The sequence below is a fragment of the Rattus rattus genome, chromosome 9 (genome assembly GCF_011064425.1).
Source record: "Rattus rattus isolate New Zealand chromosome 9, Rrattus_CSIRO_v1, whole genome shotgun sequence".
Taxonomy (NCBI): Eukaryota; Metazoa; Chordata; class Mammalia; order Rodentia; family Muridae; genus Rattus; species Rattus rattus.
The window spans coordinates 56,361,889-56,387,318 of record NC_046162.1 but is presented as its reverse complement, the minus strand read 5'-3'; the positions used below and the strand labels follow the sequence as shown (position 1 = coordinate 56,387,318).

The following is a 25,430-nucleotide window of genomic DNA, read 5'->3' as shown; positions in this document are numbered from 1 at the left end:
ACATAAACCAGTCAGTCTCTCTCAGCAGAAGGAGAAACGGTCTTTTTATTTGTTGATTGGTTTGTTTGTTTATTGTTTGTTCTTTTCAGAGGACCTGGATATAGGATCTGTCACTCTGACTGGCTTATAAACTCCTAAACTCCAGCAATCCTACTGCCTCAGACTTCTGAGGGGCTGTCCGCACAGGCTCCAGCAGCAGGCAGACCTCAACAGTGGGTTTTGTGGGTCACGAGGAAAACAGCAGCTCCAGCAGGAAGAGGGAGGGGACAAAAAATGTGTTGTTTGTGAATTTCACAACCTGGGGTAAACCCAGAAAAATCAAAAGAGAAGTGGGAAAAGGCAAGGAGAACTTAGGCCGAGAACCTCAGAGTCCCAGACTTCACATCTTCTCTTTGGCCATGAAAAAACTGGAGATCTTTGATATATTTCTCCCAAACTACAAATCAAAGCAGACTCCAAGAAAGGGGCTGCAGTCATCACATCCCCACACTGGAGTGTCCTCCTAAGGCCCCCTTATGGCTGTCTGTCCCCTACTCAGTGGGGGACTTTACCTCTACTTCTACTGTAGCTCAAGGTCTCCCTCCTCTTCACGTCTGGAAAAGTAGTCAGTGCTCTTAACCTCTGAGCCATCTCTCCAGTCCCCCCACCAACCTTTCTTAAAGACAGGTCAGGGTCCATGGCTCCCCACTCCATAAGCTTTGGATGCCTTTCTGTTGCCCACAGAGTTCCAAGCAGCTTCCTCATGTGGCCTTCAAAAGCCTCCATGGGGGTTGGGGATTTAGCTCAGTGGTAGAGTGCTTGCCTAGCAAGCGCAAGGCCCTGGGTTCAGTCCCCAGCTCCGAAAAAAAAAAAAGAAAAAAAAATTTAAAAAAAAAAAAAAGCCTCCATGAACAGCCCCTGCCTGTCCGTCTTTGCAGCACCTACATTCGCTGGTCTTCACTCAGGCCCCAGTCTCAACCAGATCTCTCACGTGTGCCTGTGTTTCAGCATCTCCTTGAATGCCTTGAAGCCTTTAACTGGGATGTTTGTAGTGAGCCAAGACAAACAGGACCAACCCTTGGAAGTTGGCCTCTGACCTCCACAGGTCCACCGAGGCACATATAACACACGCCTCCATCCCGTTCTGCTCGGTGAACAGAGCTAGAACGACACAGAGTTGGTGGCCGAGATCCACACAGTCCATCTGAGTTGACTCCATTTCAGCCCTAGGAAAGGAGCTGGGATTGGGGCCGTGAGGCTTGACAGAGGCACAGGAGGTATTTGGGGAAATCACCTGTGTTTTAAGTATTGCTGCCATCTGGTTTCTAGGGGGGGGGAAAGGCTTTGTCACCCAGTTGCAGAATCGAAAGTGATACTTGGGAAGCTGGGAGCACACTGAGTGAACAGAAAAGGACTGCCGTGGGGGCTGGGGAGAGGGCTCGGTTAAGAGGGGCTAAGAGTGGCTGCTCTTCCAGAGGAATAGAGTTTGGTTCCTAGCATCCGTGTAGGTCAGGGGATCCAGCATCCTCCTCTGGCCTCCATGGCGGTTGCACCCACGCGCATGCACGCTCACATGCGCGTGTGTACACACACTCTGAGAAGGTTTGATTTAGAAGGGAACCTAGACAGGCACTATGGAGCAAGAGTTAGGGTACTGGACTGGAACCATGAGCCCAGCCTGGGCCAGAGTGGCCTCAGCTTAACCCAGTCTACTTCAGGATAGTGAACCTTAGGGCGGACCTGAGATCTGTGGCCTGTCCCACTTCAGGTCATGGAGGCAGCATCCACTAGAAATGGAAGCAGCTACTCAGAGAAGCAGAGAGGAGAAGGTATCGGTTAGGAGCGGTCCCCCTGCCTCGGTTTCTGAGACCTGGAAGCTGTGGCGGTAGCGAGCCGGCTGATGTCATGGCTGTTAAAAGCCTCACGTGATCATGTCCACGGCCTTGCTGACCCAGCAGCCTGAGTGGGCGGGTAGAGGGCGTGTTTACCTAAAAACAAGACTTTCTCCCCATCTCTATTTTCTATGCCAGCTAGAAATGCCTACCTAGAAGTTCTGAGTAAATGCAGTTGTAGGGTCGACTCCTCTGTCTCCTGCGTGGGATACGTGTCGGCCCGGAGATCTCCATAATAGATCTCCGTAATAAACCTCACCTTTGCTTATTACATCCAAAAAAAAAAAAAAATGCAGTTGTAGGCAGAAGGTGCCCAGAAAGAGACAACACGTATTTGGACACCCGCTTCCTTCCCCTCAACCTCCCTGACCTCTGCTCTTTCCAAAATCAGTGTTTCCTGGAGCAGAAGAATTAGTTGAACTTGGAGATCACAGGCAGCACATAATGGTATTTGTAGGGGCTGGTGAAGTTGCCCCGGGTGACTCCCAATTTTCTCCAACCTAATTCCCCCCCTCCAAGAGCTTCAAATCCCGCTGGACTCCTCTAGAGGTCAGTGGCTGCTTTCCACTACGGCCTGAGCTAAGTTTCCTCCCAGGAGTGTCATATGAGCACTGTCTGCAGGGGAGGCTATATCTTGTCACTACCACTTACAGTCCTTCCATTTCTGCATGTCAGTTTCAAAAGAAAACTCTGATTCCTTAACATGGTAGAAGGACTGCTGTGAACTGCTCCTGCCAAGTCCCCTGTGGCCACCAGCTATCACCTTGCTTTGTTAGTCAGGTGTATGTCATGCATGTCGTCCCCCCCACCACTAAGAACTCCCTCCAAGAACTTCACGCCCTTTTTTTTTTTTTTTTTTTTTTTTTTCGGAGCTGGGGACCGAACCCAGGGCCTTGCGCTTCCTAGGCAAGCGCTCTACCACTGAGCTAAATCCCCAACCCCAATCACGCCCCCCTCTTAACCTCCCTCTCCGCCTAGGTTAGGTTAATCTAACCTAACCGTGTTCCCAGGTTTCAAGTGAGCCTCACCTCCCTCTAGAAGCCTTCTCTGAGCTCCCTGGTTAAGGGACTGGTGCTCCCAGAACCAAATGCTCCCCACGGCAAGAAACTCAGAGCGCTCTCTGTGGTTTGGAGCTTGACTTGTGCCTACCACGTAGGAGATCTTTAATAAATGTTGGCTCCAATGCTGGTCCACATAGAAGTGAACAACTGATTCCCATGCAAAGATAGTAGGAAGGCTGGGAGGCAGAGCCAGGCTCTCAACAACTCTATCGATTCCCCAAGGGACTCTGCCCCTGGCCTGCCCTGTCTGTGATCTGCTGGCTCATCTGGAGGCCATCGGGGGTCCCATGTCACCCTGACCTTTAAACACAAACTATAAGCAGAGCCCTCTGGTGGAGGACCCAGATATTCAAGTCCTCTCAGAGCCACCACCTCAAAAACAAGACCCAGGAAGGTAAAGACGCTTTGCAGGTGCTGTGTGAGGCAGGATACAGGCGACAGAAGTAACAGCTATCCGAACCCACATCCTGCCAGCTGGCGGTGGAGGAGGGGCCTGCCACCTGCTTATTTTGTTCTCACACGTCTCAGGGGGCCGGTCTCTACTCGCCTCTTCACACGATCGGATAACCTTCTCAGCCCTAAAGCTAGTTCTCAGGACCTTCGTAGTAGCACATCTGTAACCCTGTAATCTCAGCACTCAGGAGCGTGAGGCAGGAGAATCACTATGAGTTTGAGTCCCACCTCAGCTACATGAGTTCCAGGTCAGTCAGGGTTACATCGTAAGCCTGTCCCAAAAATAAAATATTCTGGCATGGCAGTCCTCACACAGCTGTGGTCCCAGTGTCTGGGGAAGTTGAAGTAATCCCAGGACAGCTGGAGACACATGGGGACTCCAGGTGAACCGTGTCTACCCAGCGAGACCCTGTCTCGGGAGGGAGTGGAGAACAAACAAAACCCCGCAACAAACTGGTTGCTGAGGGTGTGGGCATACGTGTGTCTTTCATCCTAGCAGTCAGGAGGCAGATGCAGGCAAACCTCTGAGTCCCAGCGGAGCTGAAGCTCTCTTCCCTAGGGAGGTGAGCTGCTAGGGCACAGGGAGGTCAAAGCAGAAAGGGGCAAAAATAAAATAAAAAGTGCCTTTAAGATGTGAACCAGTGGGGTTGGGGATTTAGCTCAGCGGTAGAGCGCTTGCCTAGCGGGCGCAAGACCCTGGGTTCGGTCCCCAGCTCCGAAAAAAAGATGAGCAGCACCTCAGTTAGCAGCACTCCCACCCTCCTTGGCAGGGAAGATGTGAGCTTGAGGCTGAATGAGCAACACCTACAGACAATCCAGAAGCCGTGGAATAAAAGTACCATCTCTCCTTAGCCTCGACGCCGCCCCGGGGCAGAGCGTTTGCTCGCACGCCCCCTTGCTCCCTAACAGGTCCCCACTCCCACTACTGAGAACCAGTGAGGCTTCCGGGCTGACAAAGTGTAGTGGCAACAAAGAAAACAGGCTCAGGAGGTGGCCGCAAAGGACAGAACTGCGGTTTTATATGTGGCAAAATATCTCTCCTAGAGGAGTACAGACAGACAGACAGACAGATGGGCACGAGACAGTAGATGGGGACGGGGAGCGAAAGGTTGGGCAGTGCTATCTTCTAACCTGTTAGTGGAAGCTGCGCCCCACCCCCCAGAGGGGGTGGGGCAACATTGGCACAGGAGGTGGCGAGACAGGCATGAGGTGCCCATCCCTGAGGTGGGCAGCTGGGCAGGGCCCAGTCCTCGTTGGCACAATCGGCTCTCTCTGGACCAGCTGTGATGCTGGGGAGGGGCAGGGCTGCTGGACTACAGGGATGCCGAGGCTAAGGGAACCCCAGGGGTGAGGGGCTACCGAGGCCTCTCTTGGGGAAAGTGGACACGGGAAAGGACAGGATCACAAGAGGCAAATACAGAGAAGCAGCAGCAACCAAGACCCCTAGGGGAGACCCAAGGTCCTCAGGAAGCCCCTGAATGGCGGTCACCTCATGGGCACCAACACATAGAGCCTGTTCCCTGGGGCCTCGGGGTGAAGGTGAAAGAGCAGGTTTTTTGGTTTAGAATGAGGTGGACCAACGTATTCATGGTCTCCACGGAGATGTGGGGCTCAGATGCAGAGGGCCCCTCTCTTCTGATGGCAGCAGGCAGGGTATGCTGTAGACAAAGCTCATTCCCGGGGGAGACAAGGGCTGGAGGGGGTTGTGGGGGGCAGCATCTTGAGTTGCTCACTCCTCAAGTTTCTAGGCCCTGCTTTCTTGCCATGACCATGGAGGGCAGAGAGCGCACACTGATGCCCGTCAGTTTGCACCCAGCTCTGCTCCCCAAAGCAAGCTCTTCATGCGTTTCCAAGCTGTGGCTTTCACCCACCAGAGAATGCTGCTAGGAAACTAGGTTATGGAATGGATATGGTGGGGGATCCCGGGTCTGGGGTTTGGGGAAGATTCAGCGGGTTCTCTTCAGGAAAAGCACCCAACCTTTCCCAAGTACCCCTGCGTTGGTAGAAGAAACCCCTCCATCCCACCCCAATTAGGACCTCCGCTTACAGCCCCGAGTAAAAAGTTAAGGAAGTGCACCTTTTCTCTGGGAGGGAGAAAGCCCCAAAGATGGGGAAAGGGGGCACTTCAGAAAGTAGGTATTCCCCCATCCACCCACAGCAGTTTAGGGAAAAACCTACAGCTGGGGATTAAGGACCTCCCAGGAGTTGGGAATGATAACCACCAAAGAAACCCCAAGCTTTGAGCAAAGGCATCTGAAAATGAGGGACAAAGCGCCCCCTGGAGGCAAGACACATCTTGGGTGGTGCGCCCCTCTGCCCTCCCCTCCCCGAGTTCAGAGCCTCTTCTCTCCCAGAACTGCCCCTGCCTCTCAGCGGATGTAGACGCCTTGTCCCCAGCCCTCCAGCTCATTCTTATTGCGCCCCAGAACCGGCCCACCACCCTCCGCACAGTAGCGGGCCTTATTCCGGCCCCGGTTCCTGTTGTCGGTCATCTCCTCCTCATAGTCTTCCTCCTCTTCCCAGGAGCCCTGCCGAGCTGGTGGTGTACCTCCCCCTGCAGGGTCTCCAGGCCCTGGGCCCTCTGAGGGGTCTGTCTCCATGTCCACACACGAGTCTCCTGGCTCCGTGTAGGCAGAGTTTCGGCTGCCGGGGGTGTCAGCATCAAAGGTGTCTTGGCGGGATAGCGCCCGCAGGGTGCCTGCCCGGCCAGGTGGGTGGTTGCTGGGGTAAAGGCCTGGGGGCTGTCCCAGCTCCCCGGGGTACTCGTGCACACTGGCATGCTCCCCAGTGGCCCGGTCCAGCGGCTGGTCCCCGGAAGCAAGGTAGGGTCCCTGGTTAGCAGACAGACGGCACGCACCATGCAGATCAAGCAGGGGTGAGAAAAACACAAAGCAAGGCAGGTTAGTGATGGAGCCAAGACTGGCTCCTGGAGGGCGCTGGCTCTAGGGGTGGGGCACACAGGAGCAGGGCGATGGCTGAGAGCTGAGCCTAAGGACAAGCCTTAGGACATTTGCTCAGGCCATTTGCTCCTCCCTCTAGCAGCCTGAGGGCACCCAACTTCATCAGAGCATGAACTCTCCTAGTAACCATGGTAAGGAGCCCTGAATAATTAGTCACCGCTTCCTCAGCGAGTGTTATTAATGCTTTCCTGGGTTAATCATCGTTAACAGCTCATTAGTACTGCCGCTCATTAGTCGTTGCTCGGGTTAGTCAATTGCTCCAATTTCCCCAATACACTGAGATTTCAGCTCAAACTCACTGACCTCCCCCAGCTTCCTCTGCCCACACTAGACCTCAGTCCCAGGCTTCCAGAAACCCACACTTCTTCCTTAGACTAACCCTGAGTCTCCGATGTTGATGAGATTCCTTTCCTGCCCCCTATAAAGCACTCAAAGCCTCCAATTGGAAGAAGGCGCATGACTCCAGTCTCTACCCTCCCCATCTCCACACCCACAGCTGGAGATCACAGGGTGGCCCAAAGCCCTCATCACCGTAGCTGACAGCTCCTCCAAGAGCTGTGTGACAGAGCTATCCTCTCTGTGACACCATCTTCTGGTTAGAGCGTGATGGGAATTGCCCTAGGGCACCAGCTTCCCAACTGCTTCTGGGAGCTGGTTTATGGCAGTGGGGCTGGGCAAAGAAGTGCTTCTGCGGTCCCTGAGGCTGGGAAAGGAGAGGCTAGGCCTCCAGCTCCCCGTGAGTGGATCCGGGTGGCTCAGTTTCACTGAACAAGTGGGCTCCCACTTGAGATGCAGTAGTCTAGAATGACTTCATGGTGTTCTGGCCCTAAGCCAGACCATACATACACTTAATGGTGTGGGCTCAGAGATGGGCTGTGGCTCCGTGGGAGGAGAGCCTTTCTTGGACTCTGTTTCCCTGGGAGACGGTGGAAGGTACAGCTTAGCTCATAGATGCTTCAGCTGGGTCCTTCAAGGATTGAGGGATGCCAGGGAAAGGCAAGTTTTCTGGATCCGTTGGCCCCCATTCTGTTAGATCTAACGTGGGTGTGGAGCTGAAAACTGTAGTGCTAGCTTGTAATTCCAGCCTCTAGGAGGATGAAGCAGGAGGATTGCCTCCAGTTTGAGGCCAGTCTGGAACACTGAAAATTCCAGGCCAGCTACTGCCAGAATGAAACTGTGTTTCCAAAAAGCCAACAACAAACCAGCAACAACAAAAAGAAAAAGGCGTAGAGTCCAGCGGACAAGCCTATTGTTCGTCCTCAGATTTTCCTCCTAGTACCTGGACTTAAAAGAGGTCCTCAAGTCCAACAGACAGCAGATGCAGGCCTAAGGGACCAGGTCCAGGGAGGCAGCACCAGCCAGCCCCCAGTCCCACCAAAAACCACAGACACCAGATGCTGCCGCTCACCACGTTTTTTACAAAATAAAGCTCTTCCCTTCCTTCCTCACGTGCCCTGCACTCCAGGGTGGGAGGAAAAACCGGAGGGACATCGGCTACATGGCGTGCTCCTGAGGCTGGGCCACTGCGTCGCCTCCCCGCGGTGAGGCCTCCAGCCCGCCCCAGAAGCTGAGATTTCTCCTGAGCGAGGTGAGCACCTGTACCTGGAGGTTGGAGACCGGGGCAGGGCTGGCAGCCAGAGCGGCGGTAGCCATGGTGCGGTTCAGCAGCGGATTGGGTGGCGTGCTGCTAGGCGGGTGTGTGGCCTTCCAGTAGGCTTCCAAGTACTCCGCCAGGTGCTCGCAGGCATCTTCCAATTGGTTCTCGTCCAGGATTATGTCAAACATTTCCTGTGGAGGTGGGGTTAGGGGCGGGCTGGGATGAGCGGGGCGTGACCAAAGGGTTGAAGGTGTGACCTGGGTGCAGTGGGTGGAGTCAAGGGGGTTGAAGGACAAGGTTAAAAGGCCTCTGGATGTGGAGCAAGAAAAGGACGCTCAGTGGGGTTAGGAATTTAGCTCAGCCTAGCAAGCGCAAGGCCATGGGTTCGGTCCCCAGCTCCGAAAAAAAAAATAAAAAAAAAAAAAAAAAAGGAAAAAAAAAAAAAAAAGAAAAGGACGCTCAGACCTACAAGTGACCGAACTCAACCCAACTCCCTGTCATTCTAGGGATAGGGAAAGCAGGGCATGACTCTGCAAGAAGTTGAGACGTGGCCAACCATTTGGCCAACCAGCCATCCCTCTTTACCGAAGGACCAGTTTATACCAAAAGACCTGTCCCACGTGCGGTCTTCCATGCAGGCTGAAGGAAACAGGAGAACCCCAAAGGGCACCTTCCCTTCCCTCTCCTGGGTCTGAGCACTCACGGGGGGACACTGTGCCAGCTTCTCCGAGGCTGCTATTTGGACATTGAGGTGTTTGGATTGAGACTTCCCTCGGGATTTGATGAGCCTCTGCAGTACCTGGTTGGAGGGGAAGAGAGAGAGCGAGCTAGGACACAGGCAATGACCCAAGTCTAAAAGGCAGATTCTGCTTGAAGCCAGTGGGAAGTCAGAGTCAGAGCGGTGGAATGTTCCATGATTCTCTGTCCTGAGCATTTCTGCCAAAATGAGCTCACAAGCTCTGCGTCCACTACACGAGGCTCAGGCTTAGGGCAACACGCAACACGGACGGACGGACAAATAAACGGACAGACGCACACATGCACGCACACACGCACTTTCTCACATAATCACATGGCACACAACACACACACTCATATACTCACACACACACACACACACATACACACATGCACGCACACACTCAGACACTCTCACACACATTCTTACTTTCTCACACACTCATGCACATACATACGAGCTCATACTCAAATATTCACGCAACACACTCATACACTCACACACACACACTTGCACACACACACTCAGACTCGCACACATTCACACACTCACCCACACACACACTCATACACTCACACACCCCTTGTCCACAGACTATATTCTAGTTCTCCAGTCTCACTCCCTCTTGTCCAGCAATCATCCTTCATGGAGAAACTCCTGGCTGGATGTTAGCATTGCTCCGGGCTGTTGGCCATTGAGATGAGGACTTGTTATAATGCCCAGGCTCACATCCAACAGGTCCTGGGCACCAGTGATCTGCTGCCTCCTGTCTATTCTCCTGAGTGCCACTCGATGCTTCTCTACATGACTGATTTAGTCCTCCTGAAACTTCCTGGAGGAAGTGTGGCCTTGCTGGAGTAGGTGTGTCACTGTGGGTGTGGGCTTTAAGACCCTCACCCTAGCCGCCTGGAAGTCAGTCTTCTCCTAGCAGCCTTCAGATGACCAACTGATCTCTCAGCTCCTCCTGCACCAGGCCTGCCTGGATGCTGCCATGCTCCCACCTTGATGATAATGGACTGAACCTCTGAACCTGTGAGCCAGCCCCAATTAAATGTTGTCCTTTATAAGACTTGCCTTGGTCATGGTGACTGTTCACAGCAGTAAAACCCTAACTAAGATGGTGGAGGGGATTATTGGGGCAGTAAAAAAAAAAGCTGAATATGGGCTTTTTTGTTTTTTGTTTGTTTTTTGAGTCAGGGTCTCACTATGTAACTACAGCTGGCCTGGAACTCACAGAGATCTACCCAGCTTTGCCTCCTGAGTGCTGGGATTAAAGGTGTACACCACATTTTTAGTTAACATAGGGTAGCCCAGGCTGTCCATGAACCCACAATGTAGCTGAGGCTGACCCAAACTTCTGACCCTTCTGACTCACTCTCCCAAAAAGCTGAAGTAAACGAAACGAAGGCAGATCTGTGCTAAGTGTGTGCTGAGAACTGAACCCAGGGCTCATACTTTTACTTGTGAGCTTACAATTTATTATCTTACAAATAGAAATGAAAGGCTCAGGTGGTGGTCACACCTTTAGTCCCCAAACGCAGGAGGCAGAGGTGGGTCATCTCTGCAGCACAGGCCTGGTCTGCATAGCGAGTCTCAGGCCAGCCAGGGCTACGCGGCATAAAACCCTGTCTCAAACGAAACCATAAATGAAAATAAATAAAATAAAATCGGAGCTGGGCATGATGGCACAGACATCCCAGCACTCCGGAGTCCAAAGCAGGAGGGTCTGGGGGATGAGGCCAGTCTTGGCTACATAATAAGAACAGAGATCAATCAACTGGAATAAAATAAAACTGGACTAGCGGTATCGCCTGGTGGCACGGCACTTACGAGGGAGATGTTGGGTTTGGTCCCTAGCAATGGAAGAGGTGGGATTAGGCAGACCAAAAGCTCAAGATCACTAGTAGCTCAGTTGGTAGAGTGCTTGCCTCCCAAGCCTGAAGACCTGAGTTCAACCCAGAATCAACATTAAAAAGTTGGGGAGGTGGGTTGGGGAGCAGTGGTTAGAGCGCTTGCCTAGGAAGCGCAAGGCCCTGGGTTCGGTCCCCAGCTCCGGAAAAAAAAAAAAAAAAAACCAAAAAAAAAAAAAAAAGCACCTGGATACTGTTCTCTGGCCTACACACACACACACACACACACACACACACACACACACACACACACACACACACGAGTTCTTGATATGAAATAATTCAAGACCAGCCTGGACAGAGGAGACCCTTGTCTCAGAACAAAAAACAAACAAAAAACCAAAACCACGTTGGTGGTGGTGGCACACATCTTTAATCCACTTGGGAAGGCAGGGGCAAGAAGATCTCTCTGGTCTATAGAGTGAGCTCTAGGACATGGAGAAACTGTCTCAACAAACAAACAAACAAACAAACCAAACCAACACATGCTAGCTTGTGCCTGAAATCCTAGCACTTGGGAGACAAAGTCAAGAGAATCGGGAGTTCAAGACCATCCTTAGTTGCATAGTGAATTAAGAAGCCAAAGCAAAATTACATGAGATCCTAAAAACAGGAACCCAAGCTGACGGAAAGAATAGGGTACCTTCGTGGGCACCAGCTCTTTACATAATTAATGCATTCAGTAAGTTTTCACAGTGATCACTGAAGCGTGACTAGGCAGAAGATGGGGAAACTAGGGCACAGAGTTGCTAGGAGAACAGTAACGCTAAGTGACAGCCCAGGGTAGGAAACCCAGGCACTCGGAGCCCACGCCCATAACCTGGGTGGAGGAAGCGAACCTGTTACTTTCTAGGTCACAGAATGTTTCTGCATCCATTACACTGATCTTTGCAACCTCTCCACGCTCAGGTATGTAAATCCCATCCCTCCATCACTTCTAATCCTAGAGTCAGGTGTGCTGGCTTAGGCCTGTAAGTTCAAGGCTAGCCTGGGCTACAAGTGACCCAGCCTTCAAATTGATTAACTGGGTGAAAAAGTCAGAACAGAACCTTCACCTAAATCCTTCCTCCCTGCCTCTCAAATCCACACTAGTATCTACAGGAAGTTCATGGAGCCAAGTGTCACGTCACATGACTGATCCCAATACTTGGCAGGCTAAGATAGCAAGAGGATAGCAAGTTTAGGCTACACAGGTCCACCCTGCCTTGCAAAGGAAAGACTGGCTCAGCGGCGAAGAGGACTCAAATATGATTCCTGGCCTCCAAGTTGGACAACTGACAACCAGGGAGATTCTGTGCCTCTGACCTCACACGCACATACTCACACACACATACATAATTAACGAGAATAAAAAGAAAAATTTTGAAAGGAGGGAGGAGAAAGTTCGTGGCATCCCTAACCACCACCCTCTGTGTCTAAGTCCCACAGGAGCAACTTTGTACAGCAAAAAAGGCCTGACTTTAGAAGATTCAAAACTTTCCAACCACCACACAGCTGGGCAACCTTAGAACAAGCTACACCAGGTTCTTTCATTTTTCTGACCCCGGTGATAGACCAGAAGATTGGCAATGAGACCGACCTGTGTAACCCTAATAACATTTACAATATCGAATTCACAGAAGGTGCAGTGTGTCCACTCTTTCCATCCATATATCCACATGAGACTCACACAGAAGGAAACTAAGGCCAAGGCACCCGGCCAGGACCCGTGCAGCCCTCCCGTCTCCAGAACGTGCCTTGTAGACCGTGTCCACCATAAGCACCAGCTTCCTGCACTCACCTTGGGGGATGTGATCTTGATGTAAACAATGATGGGGGCCAGCGAGGTTTTAGAGAGCTGGGCTGGGTGGTTGATGGTGTCGGCGTCCAGGGCAACCAGCTGCAAGGTCCGGGCCAGCTCGAAGATCCGCTCAATTTCACTCTGTACCTCAGCTGGGGCATGGGGACGGAGAGGGGATCGTAAGGCACCCCCAGGAGGCAGTGGAGCGAAGGGAAGCTTCTGGAGATTTCCCAGTACTTCACACCCCACCCACCCTGACAGCCTGGGAGGGGGAGAGTAGGTGGTGGCTCACCCAGGCTGGAGCGAGTGTTGGAGCGCTCGATGATAATGTGTTTGCTGGGGTTGTTGAGGACCGAGCGCTTGGCCAGGGAAATGTCAGCCGTTACCCGGGTGATGGAAATCCTGAAGGACCAGGCGGGGAAGGGGTCAGGGGTTGGGTGGGCAAGAACATACCGTCCACTCATAGACTCCGGGCCTGCCGCCCTTGTCTCTGTCTAAAAGTCCCAGGGTGGTCCCTTTAGACATCCTGTGTATCCCCAAGTGGGTGGAAGGAGCCACAGTCGAGTGGAGAGTCAACTCTCAGGGTCCTACCTGCCATCAAACCGATGCTTCAAGAAGTCAAACAACGCCTTCTGCATCATGTCAGTTACCTGTCAAGCAGGGGTTAGAGGGGAAGGGAAATCAGGCCCTGGAACCACCCCCCAGGAGGTCCACCTGCTGGGCATCAGGACCCCCCTTCCCACCTTCCTTCAAAACTTTGAGATCAAGGTGCCTCTAGAATCTGGGTGGGAGCTTCCTCAGGGTCTGGGGCCCCTGATACAGCTTGATTCCCACTGGCCTCTTACATAGCATCTCCAAAGGGGCTCTTAAGAATTTTCCTCAGAAGTTTGGGCCCTCCTGAATAAACTTCCCACACGTCAGGCTCCCTTAAGGGTTTCCCCTGAAGGTATATGAGCTTTGGGGCTCTTTAGATGCACACTGTGAAGGTCTGGGCCCGTCTGGGCGTACTACCCTTTAGAGCTCCTACCTCATAGCCCTTGAGCGATGGTCCCACCAGGATGATGGGCCTCATGGAAGGTACCACGTCATAGGGGGGCACGTGCTCTGTCTGGGAGGGAAGCAGGGAAGGGAAACCCCAAAGGAGAGATGGCATCAGCCCCTCTCCCCAAGTGTCTGGGCTCCCCGTGCAGTCTTTCCTCCCTCTGACCCCAGAGCCCAAATGTCGGTGTCAGAGGGTTGGGGGTGGGGGATGGCCAGGCAGGACTAGGAAGGAGGGTAAAGGGAGAAAGATCTGGAAACGGGTGTTAGAAGGGCCCCCAGCTCATTCCCAGTGGGGCAGACACAGAAGGCTGTCATACTCACCGACTTCTGCTTCTGTTTGGCTGGGTCCAGAGATTGCCAGGATGGGGAAGGGAGGGAGAGCGGGGAAGGCACCAGGCAGGGGTAGAGGGCCAGGAAGGAGCCAGGACAGGAGAAGGGGCAAGAGAGCGGGTAGACGAGGAAAAATAACAGGCATGCGTGTTAGTGACAGACAGAGCCAGAGAAGGTATGGGACCCCGTGCTACAGGGGAGCAAAGGTGGCCTTGGAGGCTGGAGGCAGGATGGACAGTCATCCAGTGGAATTGAGAATAGTGGGTCAGGCCTCCTGCCCTCCTACTAGCTCTGAAAAGAGCTAGAGACACTGGATGCTCCTAACCCAGGGCCCACACTCTGCCCCAGTGTGTATCTTCCTATATATTTTAAGGGTTCCCTTGAGGACCTGTTCTGCATTTAGTAGAGCCCCTCACACATCTACTCAGAGTTGGAAAGGGACACATGCATGCTATTCCATTCTCTTCAATCCAGAGCAGGGCATATATTAGCCACAAGGACCAAACTGGATGTGTTTATTACTAGACAAAGCAAAAGCTGCCTCTTCCTGAGAGGTAGGGAGTGGAGTTTTATGAAGATAGGTGTGTCCCCAGACCAGTCCAGCCCCGTACATCCAGCTAGACAGAAAGCCCAGAGACTTGAAGCAGAGAATGAACCACATCTGTACTACTGCAGCCTCTTTCTTTGCCAAGAGCTGGGTCTTGACAGGAAACCAGACAGAATTACCTTCTTAAAAAAGGGGATGCGCTTGCCATGGGGTGGCGGCGTGGTGACACTGCTCACACTAGTCTTGGCAGAGCCACCGTGCTCCCCTAGCTCTGCCTCCTCCTCCTCTAACTCTAGGGGGTCTAGCTCAAAGGCAAAGTTAGTCATTTCGTTACCTGGACCAGTCAGGAAGGAGGTGAAGGGAGAGGAAGAGGGAGATGAGCACGGAGACACAGCGTAGAACACAAGGATGGGATGGGGGGAGAAAGAAAGAAGAAGTGAATGGAACGGGGCTAGGAGAATGGATGGGAGATGGGGGTATGGGGGAAGGCAGAGAGATGGAGCTACCACAGAAAGGGACAGGAGAGACGTGACAGACTCAGCTCGGAGGATAGCCTATCCTTAACGGAGCGGTACTACTGCGTGTGTTTGGGGGACTCAGAATCGGGGTACCTCCTATCTCAGGGAGGAGGGACCACCCCTGTGGAGAGACCACCCCACCCAGGAAAAACTCTCCCTCCCCTGGGTTGCAGGCAGCTCTTACCACTGGCGGGGGGTGTGGGGCGGCGGGTGCCAGTCACCACATCTCCCAGACTGGAACTGGAATTGTCACCTGACTTGCTGTGTGGGTGGAGAAGCAAAGGAACTGATGAGCAACGGTGGGCGTGGGCCGGGGACTTCGATGCTTCATTCGGTACATGTAGGGTAGTTATCCAACCCCCCTACCCCCCACCCCTTAAGGCCATGGGCAGGTCCATGCCCCGGAGGTCAAGGATTAGCTCTGAGGTCTCCCCTCCCTGCTGGCCTCACCAGGGAGAGCCAGTGTCCTCCCCATCCCCTTGGCAGACACCTGGAGCTGAGGCGGTTCTGACGCAGCGTCTGTTCCTGCAGCAGGCGAAGGCTGTCCAGTTTGACAGGGCTGGGGATGAAACCAACCTCGCAGCCTTCCTTCACCAGCCTCCCAATCCACCAGTCATTATTGTATTTCTGTGAGCAAGAGACCAAGAGGGAAACTGGAGGAGGGAGCCATAGTTACCTTCTAGGGAGACCTCCAGGCTGCCGACCCAGCCAGTAAATGGCTCCCTCAAAGAGGTCCCACCCCTGGCTTCAGCCTCTGATAAGATCCTCCCAATTCCCAAGACATCAACCAGACCAGGACTCTGTGTGACCATGGACCACCTTCTGTTAGAGAGAAGGGAAGAAAACTCCCGCCTCCAAGATTCATGCCGTGGGTAGGAGTGAAAGCAGACGCGTGCTCCAGGCACACCACCGCTCTATCACGGGGCTCACAACAAGCCCTCTCAGCATCTCTGTGACTTAGACATTACCAAGCGATGAAAATTCACTGGGCTCAGAGAGGTGAAGAGGTTTGCCTGAAGGTGCACAGCAGACTCAGTCCAGATGTGCACAGCTCAGCAGGTTTTTCCCAGTAGACTTCCAGGTATCCCCCTCTCCTGACACCCCTCCTACACCTCTAATGTCCCACCCTCGCCCCATTCCAGGTGCCAGGAGTTCAGCCCACCTCCTTGATGTGCAGGAAGTCCTTGGGCTCAAAGGTGATGGCCACTCCCTGCACTGGCACCTCATCTCCTGGAGACGGATTGTAGCCGACATTTGTCCGAACAGCAAAGGCCACTGGTTTGGTCTGGAGGGGACACAGGAGGTGGATGAAGGCGGAGGGCCAAAGCCGAGGAGTACCTCCCTTGACTGGGATAGTGACTGTGTGGTTGTTCAATTTGTAAATAAATTATTCATTGAAATGTATACTGAATGGGTTGTGTGGTTTCCTGTAACTTTTACAATAAAATGGCGACAGGTGGGGCGCTGGGAAGATGGCTCATCAGATAATGGCATTTGCCGTACAAACTTGGCATTGATCCCCAGAACCTAATGGAGAGAGCTGACCTTACACGGGTATCCTCTGTCCTCTGTAAGTATGCTGCAACTCACACATACAGCGCCATGTCCAAACACATAAGAGCACATATACTCATTAAAAGGAAAAAAACAGGGGTTGGGGATTTAGCTCAGTGGTAGAGCGCTTGCCTAGGAAGCACAAGGCCCTGGGTTCGGTCCCCAGCTCCGAAAAGAAAAAAAAAAAAGAGCTCGGGGGGGAAAAAAAAAGAAAAAAACAAAGACTGGAATTTAGGGATGGAGAAACATAGCTCAGCCTGCAAAGCTGTCTGCCACCAAGTTTGAGTGACAGATAACTGAGTCCAACCCACAGGACTAATGTGGTGGAAGGTCAGCCCTAACTCCCACAAGTTGTCCTCTGACCTCCATACGTATCCCAGCACACACAGCACAGACTTACAAAGGTAAGATACATGTTAAGTATTTAAACATGCAATCTATGGGCTGGAGAGATGGCTCAGTGGTTAAGAGCACTGGCTGCTCTTCCAGAGGTCCTGAGTTCAATTCCCAGCAACCACATGGTGGCTCACAACCATCTGTAATGGGATCTGACGCCCTCTTCTGGTGTGTCTGAAGACAGTGACGGTGTACTGATAGACATAAAATAAATAAATGTGTGTGTGTGTCCATAGTATCTATCTGGTCAGCAGTCAACTCTCTCCTGTCACTATGGGGCCAAGGATAGAACTCTGATGGTCAGGCCTGCAAGTGCTTTTACTACCTGAGCAACTTTACCAGTGCCCCACCCCTTTTCTTTCTTAGTTATGAGAAAAGGTCTTAAGGTCTAGGCTAACCTTGAACCTAATATGTAGCCAAGGATGACCTTGGATTTCTCCTCCTGCTTCTACCTCCCAATTGCTGGGATTAGACGTGTGCCACTAAGCCTGGGGTGTTTTGTCTGTTTGTTTGTTTTGCTTTGTTTTGTGATGCTGGGGATTGAATCGAGGGCCATATCTGTGCTAGGGAAGCACGGCACCAACTGAACTACATCCCGGTCCAGGCCGCCATTCTTCAGGAGCCCTGACTTCAAATCAGGCCTGAGCTGATCACTCATCCAGTATAACCTCCCCGTGACATCCATAACACTTTTCAGCTCAGTGAGGCTCAATAATGTCCAACACAGTGATGTGAGCAGATACAGGTGAAGACAGGTGGCTCCCAGCATCTACAAGTGGCTCACAATGGACTCCAGGTTTCATATGCCTTCTTCTGGACTTTGTGGGCATCTACACAAGCTTAGCATACAGAAACACACATAAGTACTAGATAGATAGATAGATAGATAGATAGATAGATAGATAGATAGATAGAGATATTGAGGCCCTGTGTGCTAGTACACTTTTTTTTCTTTAATATTTTATAAGTACACTGTAGCTGTCCTCAGACATACCAGAAGTGGTCATTGGATCCCATTACAGATGGTTGTGAGCCACCATGTGGTTGCTGGGAATTGAACTCAGGACCTCTGGAAGAGCAGTCAGTGCTCTTAACCACTGAACTATCTCACCAGCCCAGTAGGGCATTTTTAAGCACAGCACTTGAAAGGCCAGTCTAGTCTGTATAGTGAGTTCCAAGATAGCCAAAACTATATAATGAGACCCCGTCTCCAAACAAATAAATAAAGCGAACTTTTCTTTTAAGATTCACTTACTTATTTTATGTATATGAATGCTCTATCTGCATGTACATCTACACACCAGAAGAGGGCGTCAGATCCCATTACAGATGGTTGTGAGCCATGTGGTTGCTGGGAATGGAACTCAGGACCTCTGGAAGAGCGGATAATCCTCTTAACTGCTGAGCCATCTGTCCAGCCCCAATAAAGCAGTCTTTTAAAAGAATCTAGAATTTGGTGGGGCTGGTGGTAGTGTATGCCTTTAATCCCAACTCTTAGGAGGCAGAGGCAGGCAGATCTCTGTGAGTTCAATGCTAGCTTGGCCTACAGAGTAAGTTCCAGGACAACCAGGGCTACAGAAAAACCTTGTCTCTAAAAAAAAAAAAAAGGAACCTAGAATATGACATTTAACCTTGTTAGTGCTTCCAGAGGATCGGGTACGTTGTTTTGTGTACACTATGCTGTCATAGAAAAGTGGCTTGTGCCCTGGGGAGTGGGCACGGTCAGAGATCGATTGGCCCTGAGACTTCTGGTCAACATCCTCTCCTGGGGTGGCAATGTCCCACCCCTAGACAAATACCCTAGACAAATACATATGTAGGCCAGGAACAGAGGTGCACATCTGGAACCTGAGCACTGGGGTTTCACAGCAGAGACAGGTGAATCCAGGCAGGCCAGTAAGGTCAAGATGGAAAGCTTCAGGGTCAGTAAGGAACAACCGAGGAAGACACGGAACACTGACCTCTGGCCTACACTACAGCATTGGTGGGTGTGTGCACACACACGTGTATACCATAAACACATGCCCATGCGCACGCGCACACACACACACACACACACACAGACACACACACAGATACACACATAGACACACACACAGAGGCACACACACAGATACACACACAGACACACACACACAGATGCACACACAGATACATACACAGATACAAATACACATAGACACAGGCACACAGGTGCACACACAGATACACACACACACACACAGATGCACACACACAGATACACACACACAGAGGCACACACACAGATACACACACAGACACACACACACAGAGGCACACACACAGATACACACAGATACACACATAGACACACACATACAGATGCACACACACAGATACACACACACAGAGGCACACACACAGATACACACACAGAGGCACACACAGATACACACAGATACACAGACCCTTCGAATGTTGGGTGAGGTCTACATCACAGCCTACACTTTCTTCACAGGGGAAAGACACAGGCACAGACCTCTGTAAGCAACTGGTCCAAAACTTGACAGTCTGCCCAGGCTCTGTCAGGAAGGAGGGTGGGGGAGGGGATGGGGATAACGCCCACAGGTGATGCCCACAGGTCTTCTCTTATCCCTAGCCTCACCTTGGCTTTCTCGAGCTGGGCTAAGGCCTGGCGCTCTGCCTCCTTCCTTAAGGCTTCCCGGTCCTCCTCCAGGGACACGTCGGAGTCTGATGGTCGGCTCGTGTAGGACTCTGCTGAGCCCTGAAAGCAGAGAGGACCAGCTGAAGGCCAGCATCACTTCTTCTGACTCCTGGGACGGCATGGAGATGCCAGCCACTCTAAAAATCCAAAGCCCCATCAGCCCAGCACAATCCCACAAGGCCAAGAAAGGAGGTATTATTAGAACAAAGAGGCCAGGGGTCAAAGTTCGCAAGCCTGTGGGACGAGTGTGACCCTAGGAAAGGTGACAGCAGTCAGCTGGAGGTTAAGGCAGGTCTAATGACAGCTGCTTGGGGCTTGGGAGGGGCGGGAACCTGATAGGGGCACAGCCCGAGGGAGGAGTGCCAGGGGATGACTCTAACACTCAGCTCCTCCTTCTCTGCCCTGCCCCTGAGTGGCCGAGGAGGCATAGCAGAAACTCAACGCCATCCTTTGCAGGGACTGTAGCCACCTTCTCAGGCCTGAATCCTCACCGCTGCCCATGGCATCCACTGGGATGACAGGGCCACCAAAACTGTTGATCGAGATTCAGGGGAGCAAACCACCCACCTCCCCGACTCCTCTGGCTGGGAATTCCTGCATTGCCTTATGATTTTCAGGGCAGAGGTGTGAGGGGAGAGTGGAAGATAGGTCTCTGCCCTGACACTAGGCTGCTAGATGGCAGAAAGTCCCGTTGTGAAGAGTGAGTGTGACAGGAACCCAAGGCGGACGACAGTCACCGTCCCAGAGTGCCAAGGACTCTGGTAGCGACACATCTATCAGATGAGACACGTGGAAGCCACACAGATGTCACGACACTGCTCACGAATGCGCAGACGTGTATATATTTTGGGATACAAAAAAGTATGCTCGAAAATGTGGCTTCCAGAGTGTGTGCTGGGTGTGAACAATCGAGTCACTAAGGGCGTCCCAGAGGTCTATGTCCCTGAGTGTGGGAGACAAAGGGTGCGTGGATTTGGTGTGACTTCGGGAGGGGGCGGGTGGCAGACAAGTCTAGGAGGGAATACAGAGGAGACATGGAGTTTCAGGTATGTGAGGGATTTCTCCTGAGGGCAGGAAAAAGTCACTTGGCCGGGATTGTCCATTGGTTTGTATTGGGAGAGTGGAGGCGAAGACCCACCTCTCCCTAAGTCATCAGGTGAGACAAGCATTACGTTCCCAGGGAAAATCCTAGAACGGGAGTTCACTGGAGGAAGGGTAGGCTAGAGATTTGGGTGACTGATTAAACCTGGAGAGACCCAGAACCAGGGGGAGAAGCAAAAGACGCCCATTGTCCCTTGTTACACAGTCCCCCAAAACAAGAATACAGATGGCAGACAGGTGCCCAGAGACAAGCAGAGACGGACAGAGAGGCAGCCACTGACCCCAGCAGACTCCCATATGCATACAACACACACACAACACACACACACACACACACACACACACACACACAGAGCCAGAAATGGGAGACAGAAAGAGTAAAGGAGCAAAGAGATGGGCTGCAGAAAGGCCCTCAACAGCAGTTTGAGGGGTTCTTCCACCCACCCACCACCTGCCCCATGCCCAGCTCACCACTACCAGGGTCCGGCTGGGCACCTCCATCCCGGCGCCCTCAGTGCCCAGCCCTTAGGGTGGCCCACACAGCCCGTTCCCCCAGGAGCTCAGGTTACAAGCAGAATTGCTACATGTGCAAACTGCTAGGGTATATTTAGCTCAGAGATGTGGCAAGGTCTGCCCCCCACTCCTGCCACCTACTGGGAGTAGGACTTGGGGAGCTAAGAGAAGAAGAATGGGAGTGTGTGGGGGTCTAACCCCTTGGCTGGCAAGGGGAAGCTGAAGGCTCTTCCTGTCTTAACAACAAAAGCATGGTGTCACTGTTTCTAGACCTGGCACTGGCCAGTTCTGGAACAGGAGGGCTAAAGGAATGATTACTACGGAAAGAACCTTGGATCTGTTTGTGTATTTTAGACACACTCAGATCAAAACCTCCCTTGGGTCTCTGGAGCTAGGCCCGAGCTCACACATGAAAACCCAGAGGCAGAGGAACCCAAAATAAAGTACTCAGTCCAGTCAGCGATGGTCTGCCTGATCTGCCTGCTACTACTACTGTCTTCTTTGTGGACCCAGTGGGGCTCTTACCCTAGGGGGCTCCTCCTACCAAGTGTCCTCTGCCCTCTCACCACACTCCTTTCCTTGTCTGATCCTGAGCCCCCCTTGCCTTTTTCGGGTACCAGGCTTTGTTGAGATGCTCAGTCGTCATAGCAACCACATGCCTCCTCACTGCCTCTCCCCAGCCTAAGATGGCCTGGGGTTGAGGGAAGAGAGGAAAGTGGCAGTTTTCCCAGCTCAGCATGAGGGCCCAGAGAACTACTGTCAACACCAACTCCAGCTAGGGATACAGGCTACATCCCTGTAAAATAAAACAGCCCTTATCCCACCCCTTGCTCTCTCTTTCTGCATATTTAGAAGAGTGACATTTGGAGTGGAGAGAGTATGTTCCTGACCCATACCTGACTGGAGCCCGGTATCTCAGCTTATTTCCAAGCACCTGCCTCAGCCCCACCCCACCACAGATTCTGGGGGAGGACATGGAAGCCGACAGCCGGCAGGGGGAGTGGGTGACAGCCCGAAGCAAGCCAGGAGGAGGCAGGCCAGGCTGTCCCTGAATGAGATGACGCAGGCAGGCAGGCAGGCAGGCAGGCAGCAGGGGCTGGGAGCTGGTGCTGGAGGGGCGGAAGCAGTGGGTGCAGAGAGGTCACGGGGCATCGGGTGTGGTAGTTCCAGGCAGGTGACAAGTGACGTGAGAAAAGGTGCCCCTCAAGAGAGAACGTCGCAAGGCAGCCTGCACCAGTCGGCTGCATCTCCCAAGCCCTCTTCCCTGTTACCTGACGGACAAAGCTGTTGGATGTGGTATCTGAGGAGGTGCTCCCATCTGACCTTTTGAACCGCCCTTTCCTCTTGCTGTATTTGCCCTGGAGAGGTGGGGAAGGAACAAGAGTGGAGTCAGAAAGACGCCTGCCTTCCCAGCGCACCTCCTGCCGGGGCTGGGGCTGTATACGGTCAGCCTAGCCGGGGACTCTCCGCTCTGCCCCACCCCCACTTCAGCTTCTCCTCCTAGAGGTGGCCAGTCTGAAAGGAAAGAGGGTCTTCCACCTCACGGACAGTGCCCAGACAACAGCCACCATGAGGAACCGTGCAAGAGAGCCTGAGATGCACACCCAGGAATCCCCGAATCAAGTGGAAGGCTGGGAAGCAGAAAGCCCGAGGAATAGGAGGCTCGTTAGGCAGCAAAGCTAATTAAGATGCTGGGCAGGGCTGCGGCAGCCTCGGGGGAAGGGAGAGGCTGCCTGCAGCGCTGGGGGGCAGAGGAAGAGAGGGGGACGTCCTCTCCCCTGCATCTGGAGCTGAGGGGGCAGTGTGCTGTGCCCCCAGAGAGAGGAGAAAAGGCAACCCAGGGCCAGGCTCGGTTTCTCCCGAGCCCAGAGCAGGGAGGGAAAGGCACTCAGCTCTTGAAGACCCAAAGTCATGTTTCTGAGGAAGGCAAAGAGGGAGTCTCTGGGAGTAAACATCCAACCTGTGGCCTGGTGCCTGGGGAGATGGTTCAGCTTCCCACTCTCACCTCCACCCTAGCAGAACTTTCTCTCAGCCTCCATCCTGGCAATCAGTGTTTATGTTCCTCCCCAAGGCAGGATCCACTCTACTCCCACGCCAGCTGCTACTGCCCATGCCCCATCCCCACGGTACTAACCCTGCTCCATCAATCTCAAAGGCCCTTAGGCCCCACCTCAAATTGAGACTAGGACATATAGTTCTGCCAGTACCAGGTAAGACGGTTACTCTCTCTTAGTGGGCTCTAGCTGGGGTGGGGGAATCCTGTCTGACCTCTCGCACGCCAAAGTTATTGAGCATCTCTCTCTGTCTCTCTCTGTCTCTGTCTCTGTCTCTCTCTGTCTCTCTCTCTCTCTCTCACACACACACACACACACACACACACACACACACACACACACACACACACAGGCTCATGTTCTTGGCCCTTGCCCAGTACAGAATGGGCAGAATGCCCAAAAGCTCCTGCCCCCAGCCTCTATCCCAGACTTTTTTAGACCAAAGAACCTAGGGGCACCTCAACCACACTGTAGGCTCTGGCTCCTCAGACCTGGTAACAAGGAAGCCGATTAGTGACATAGTGACTCACACCTGTAATTTTCTACTCTTTGGAGGTAGAGGCAGGAGGATCAGAAGTTCAAGGCCAGCCCGAACTATATAAGATCCTATCACACACACACACACACACACACACACACACACACACACACACGGACTGAACATTCTATGGTCCTCTTTCCTTCTTTGAAACTAGACATACAGCTAAACTAGTGTTGACGCTCTCCACAGACCTAAGAGGATTCTTCAGTGAACAACCTCAGACTCTTTCACATCACTACCCCACCCCAACTGGGCAAAGGGAGTGGCCTTCAGAGGGACAGGGGACAGCTGAAAGGAAGGCATCAGTCAGCTGCCTCCCAGGCTCCAAGGGGCCTGGGGTGGAGAAACAAAGTATTTTTAGGTCTGACCTGACCCCCCATACACACCCATCAACCACATCATGTTGCTTACAGTTGCTCCAGGCTGGCCACAGCAATGCAAGGGTTAATGCTATCCTTGGAGAAGGACAAGTCCTAGAGAAATCCCCTGGCATGGCTACCACATACCCTGCTGGTCATTCTATGGGGACCTTGTATGCCCAAGAATGCCCCTACTTAGGGGTAACCGAAGCACATTGGAAAGTGAGTGTGCCAGAAGGCAGCGCCCCTCCCCCACGTAAAACAGCGACCTCCACTCCAAGACAGTGAGTTGGCACCCATCCAACTTTCCAAACTTTGGAGGCTCCCACCCCTTGGGGTAAGGGGAGGGGTAAGTTAATGTGGGTGTTGGGAGTAGGGAAACATCCAAGGGAGAGATGGAGACCAGGTGACTAGGGGAAGGCCACCCAGAGCTGATCCCTTTCCCACCTTAGAAAGCCAACGCCTGAGCCTTCGAAGGCCTGTTGGCAACGCCCTCTGACCATCGTCTCTGCCTTTTCCCAGTACTACCCCCGCCCCACCCACACCCACTAGCGCCCCTAAACGTGCTCTGCGTCGCCCCCCTCGCCTGATTCGCTCTCCAGCCTCCCTCCAACTCCGTTTCTCAAGGCCTGGATTCCCCCCAACCCCCATCAGCATCCCCGCTGTCAGCCTGCTGGAGCCGGAACCCCAGCAGCAGAGACCTGGACGCGGGGGAGACCTGGAGGCGAGGTTGACAGGCATTCCACCCGCCTCCGCTCCGCTCCGCAGCACCGCAGCCCGACTCGGGCCAACAGTCCATCGATCATTAACCCTCGGGAATGGGGGGTCGCGCAGACGTCCCTCTCCCATTTACGCGGGCATATAACCCTTTCCTTCCCGGGGTTTTCGGAGCCGACCCCAAGATCCGCAGGAGCAGTCCTTTCCCTCGAGCCTGGCACCTCGTCTCACCTGTGGGCTGGGGTCGAAGACCTCCATAGGGATCTCTTGGGAAGGTGGGTAAGGGCCCCGGGACATGCCGCTCTTCTGGACCATGGAGAGGATCCTCCGGTCCGGCCGCCCTCCCGGCACAGCCGGGCGCCCTCAGCGCATGGGAGAGGCCGTCCGAGCCGAGAGCAGCGCGGCGTCGCGCAGCCAGCACCGGGTGCAGTCGCTCAGCTGCACGCTCGCCGCCTTGCTGCCCTCCCGGCTCGCGCTCTGCTCTCTGCGGCCGCCGCCGCCGCCGCCGCCGCCGCCGCCGCCGCCGCCGCCTCCGCCCCTGAAGGCTCAGCATCTCCCCCCCGCCCCTCCCTCGCTCCCGCCCCGCGCCGCGGCCCCGCCCCTCGAGCCCCTCAGCCGGCTGCGCGCAGACAATGGCCGAGCGGCGGAGCCCGGCTGGCCTCCCGAACGCGTAGGGGCTCGACCGCTGTCCTCTGATTAGTC

The 25,430-nt window shown here is 53.3% G+C and overlaps 1 protein-coding gene across 2 annotated transcripts; it reads right to left on the bottom strand.

Annotated features, from left to right (window-relative positions):
- Positions 1-4,374: 4,374 nt before the first annotated feature.
- On the bottom strand, positions 4,375-25,228 carry Cacnb1 (calcium voltage-gated channel auxiliary subunit beta 1). 2 transcript variants are annotated; one of them, XM_032913109.1, is made up of 14 exons: positions 24,960-25,226; positions 22,329-22,415; positions 19,384-19,503; positions 15,970-16,092; positions 15,298-15,434; positions 14,992-15,068; positions 13,734-13,753; positions 13,399-13,479; positions 12,963-13,021; positions 12,664-12,773; positions 12,372-12,523; positions 8,646-8,741; positions 7,948-8,133; positions 4,375-6,216 (listed from the first exon to the last, which is right to left on the bottom strand). In XM_032913109.1, the coding sequence occupies exons 1-14, from the start codon at positions 25,041-25,043 to the stop codon at positions 5,755-5,757; spliced, it is 1,794 nt and encodes a 597-aa protein (XP_032769000.1). In that variant the 5' UTR covers positions 25,044-25,226; the 3' UTR covers positions 4,375-5,754. The 2 variants fall into 2 exon arrangements, with proteins under 2 accessions (XP_032769000.1, XP_032769001.1); XM_032913110.1 differs by lacking the exon at positions 13,734-13,753 and adding an exon at positions 14,469-14,623 and having other exon boundaries at positions 4,376-6,216; positions 24,960-25,228.
- Between the last annotated feature and the right edge of the window lie 202 nt (positions 25,229-25,430).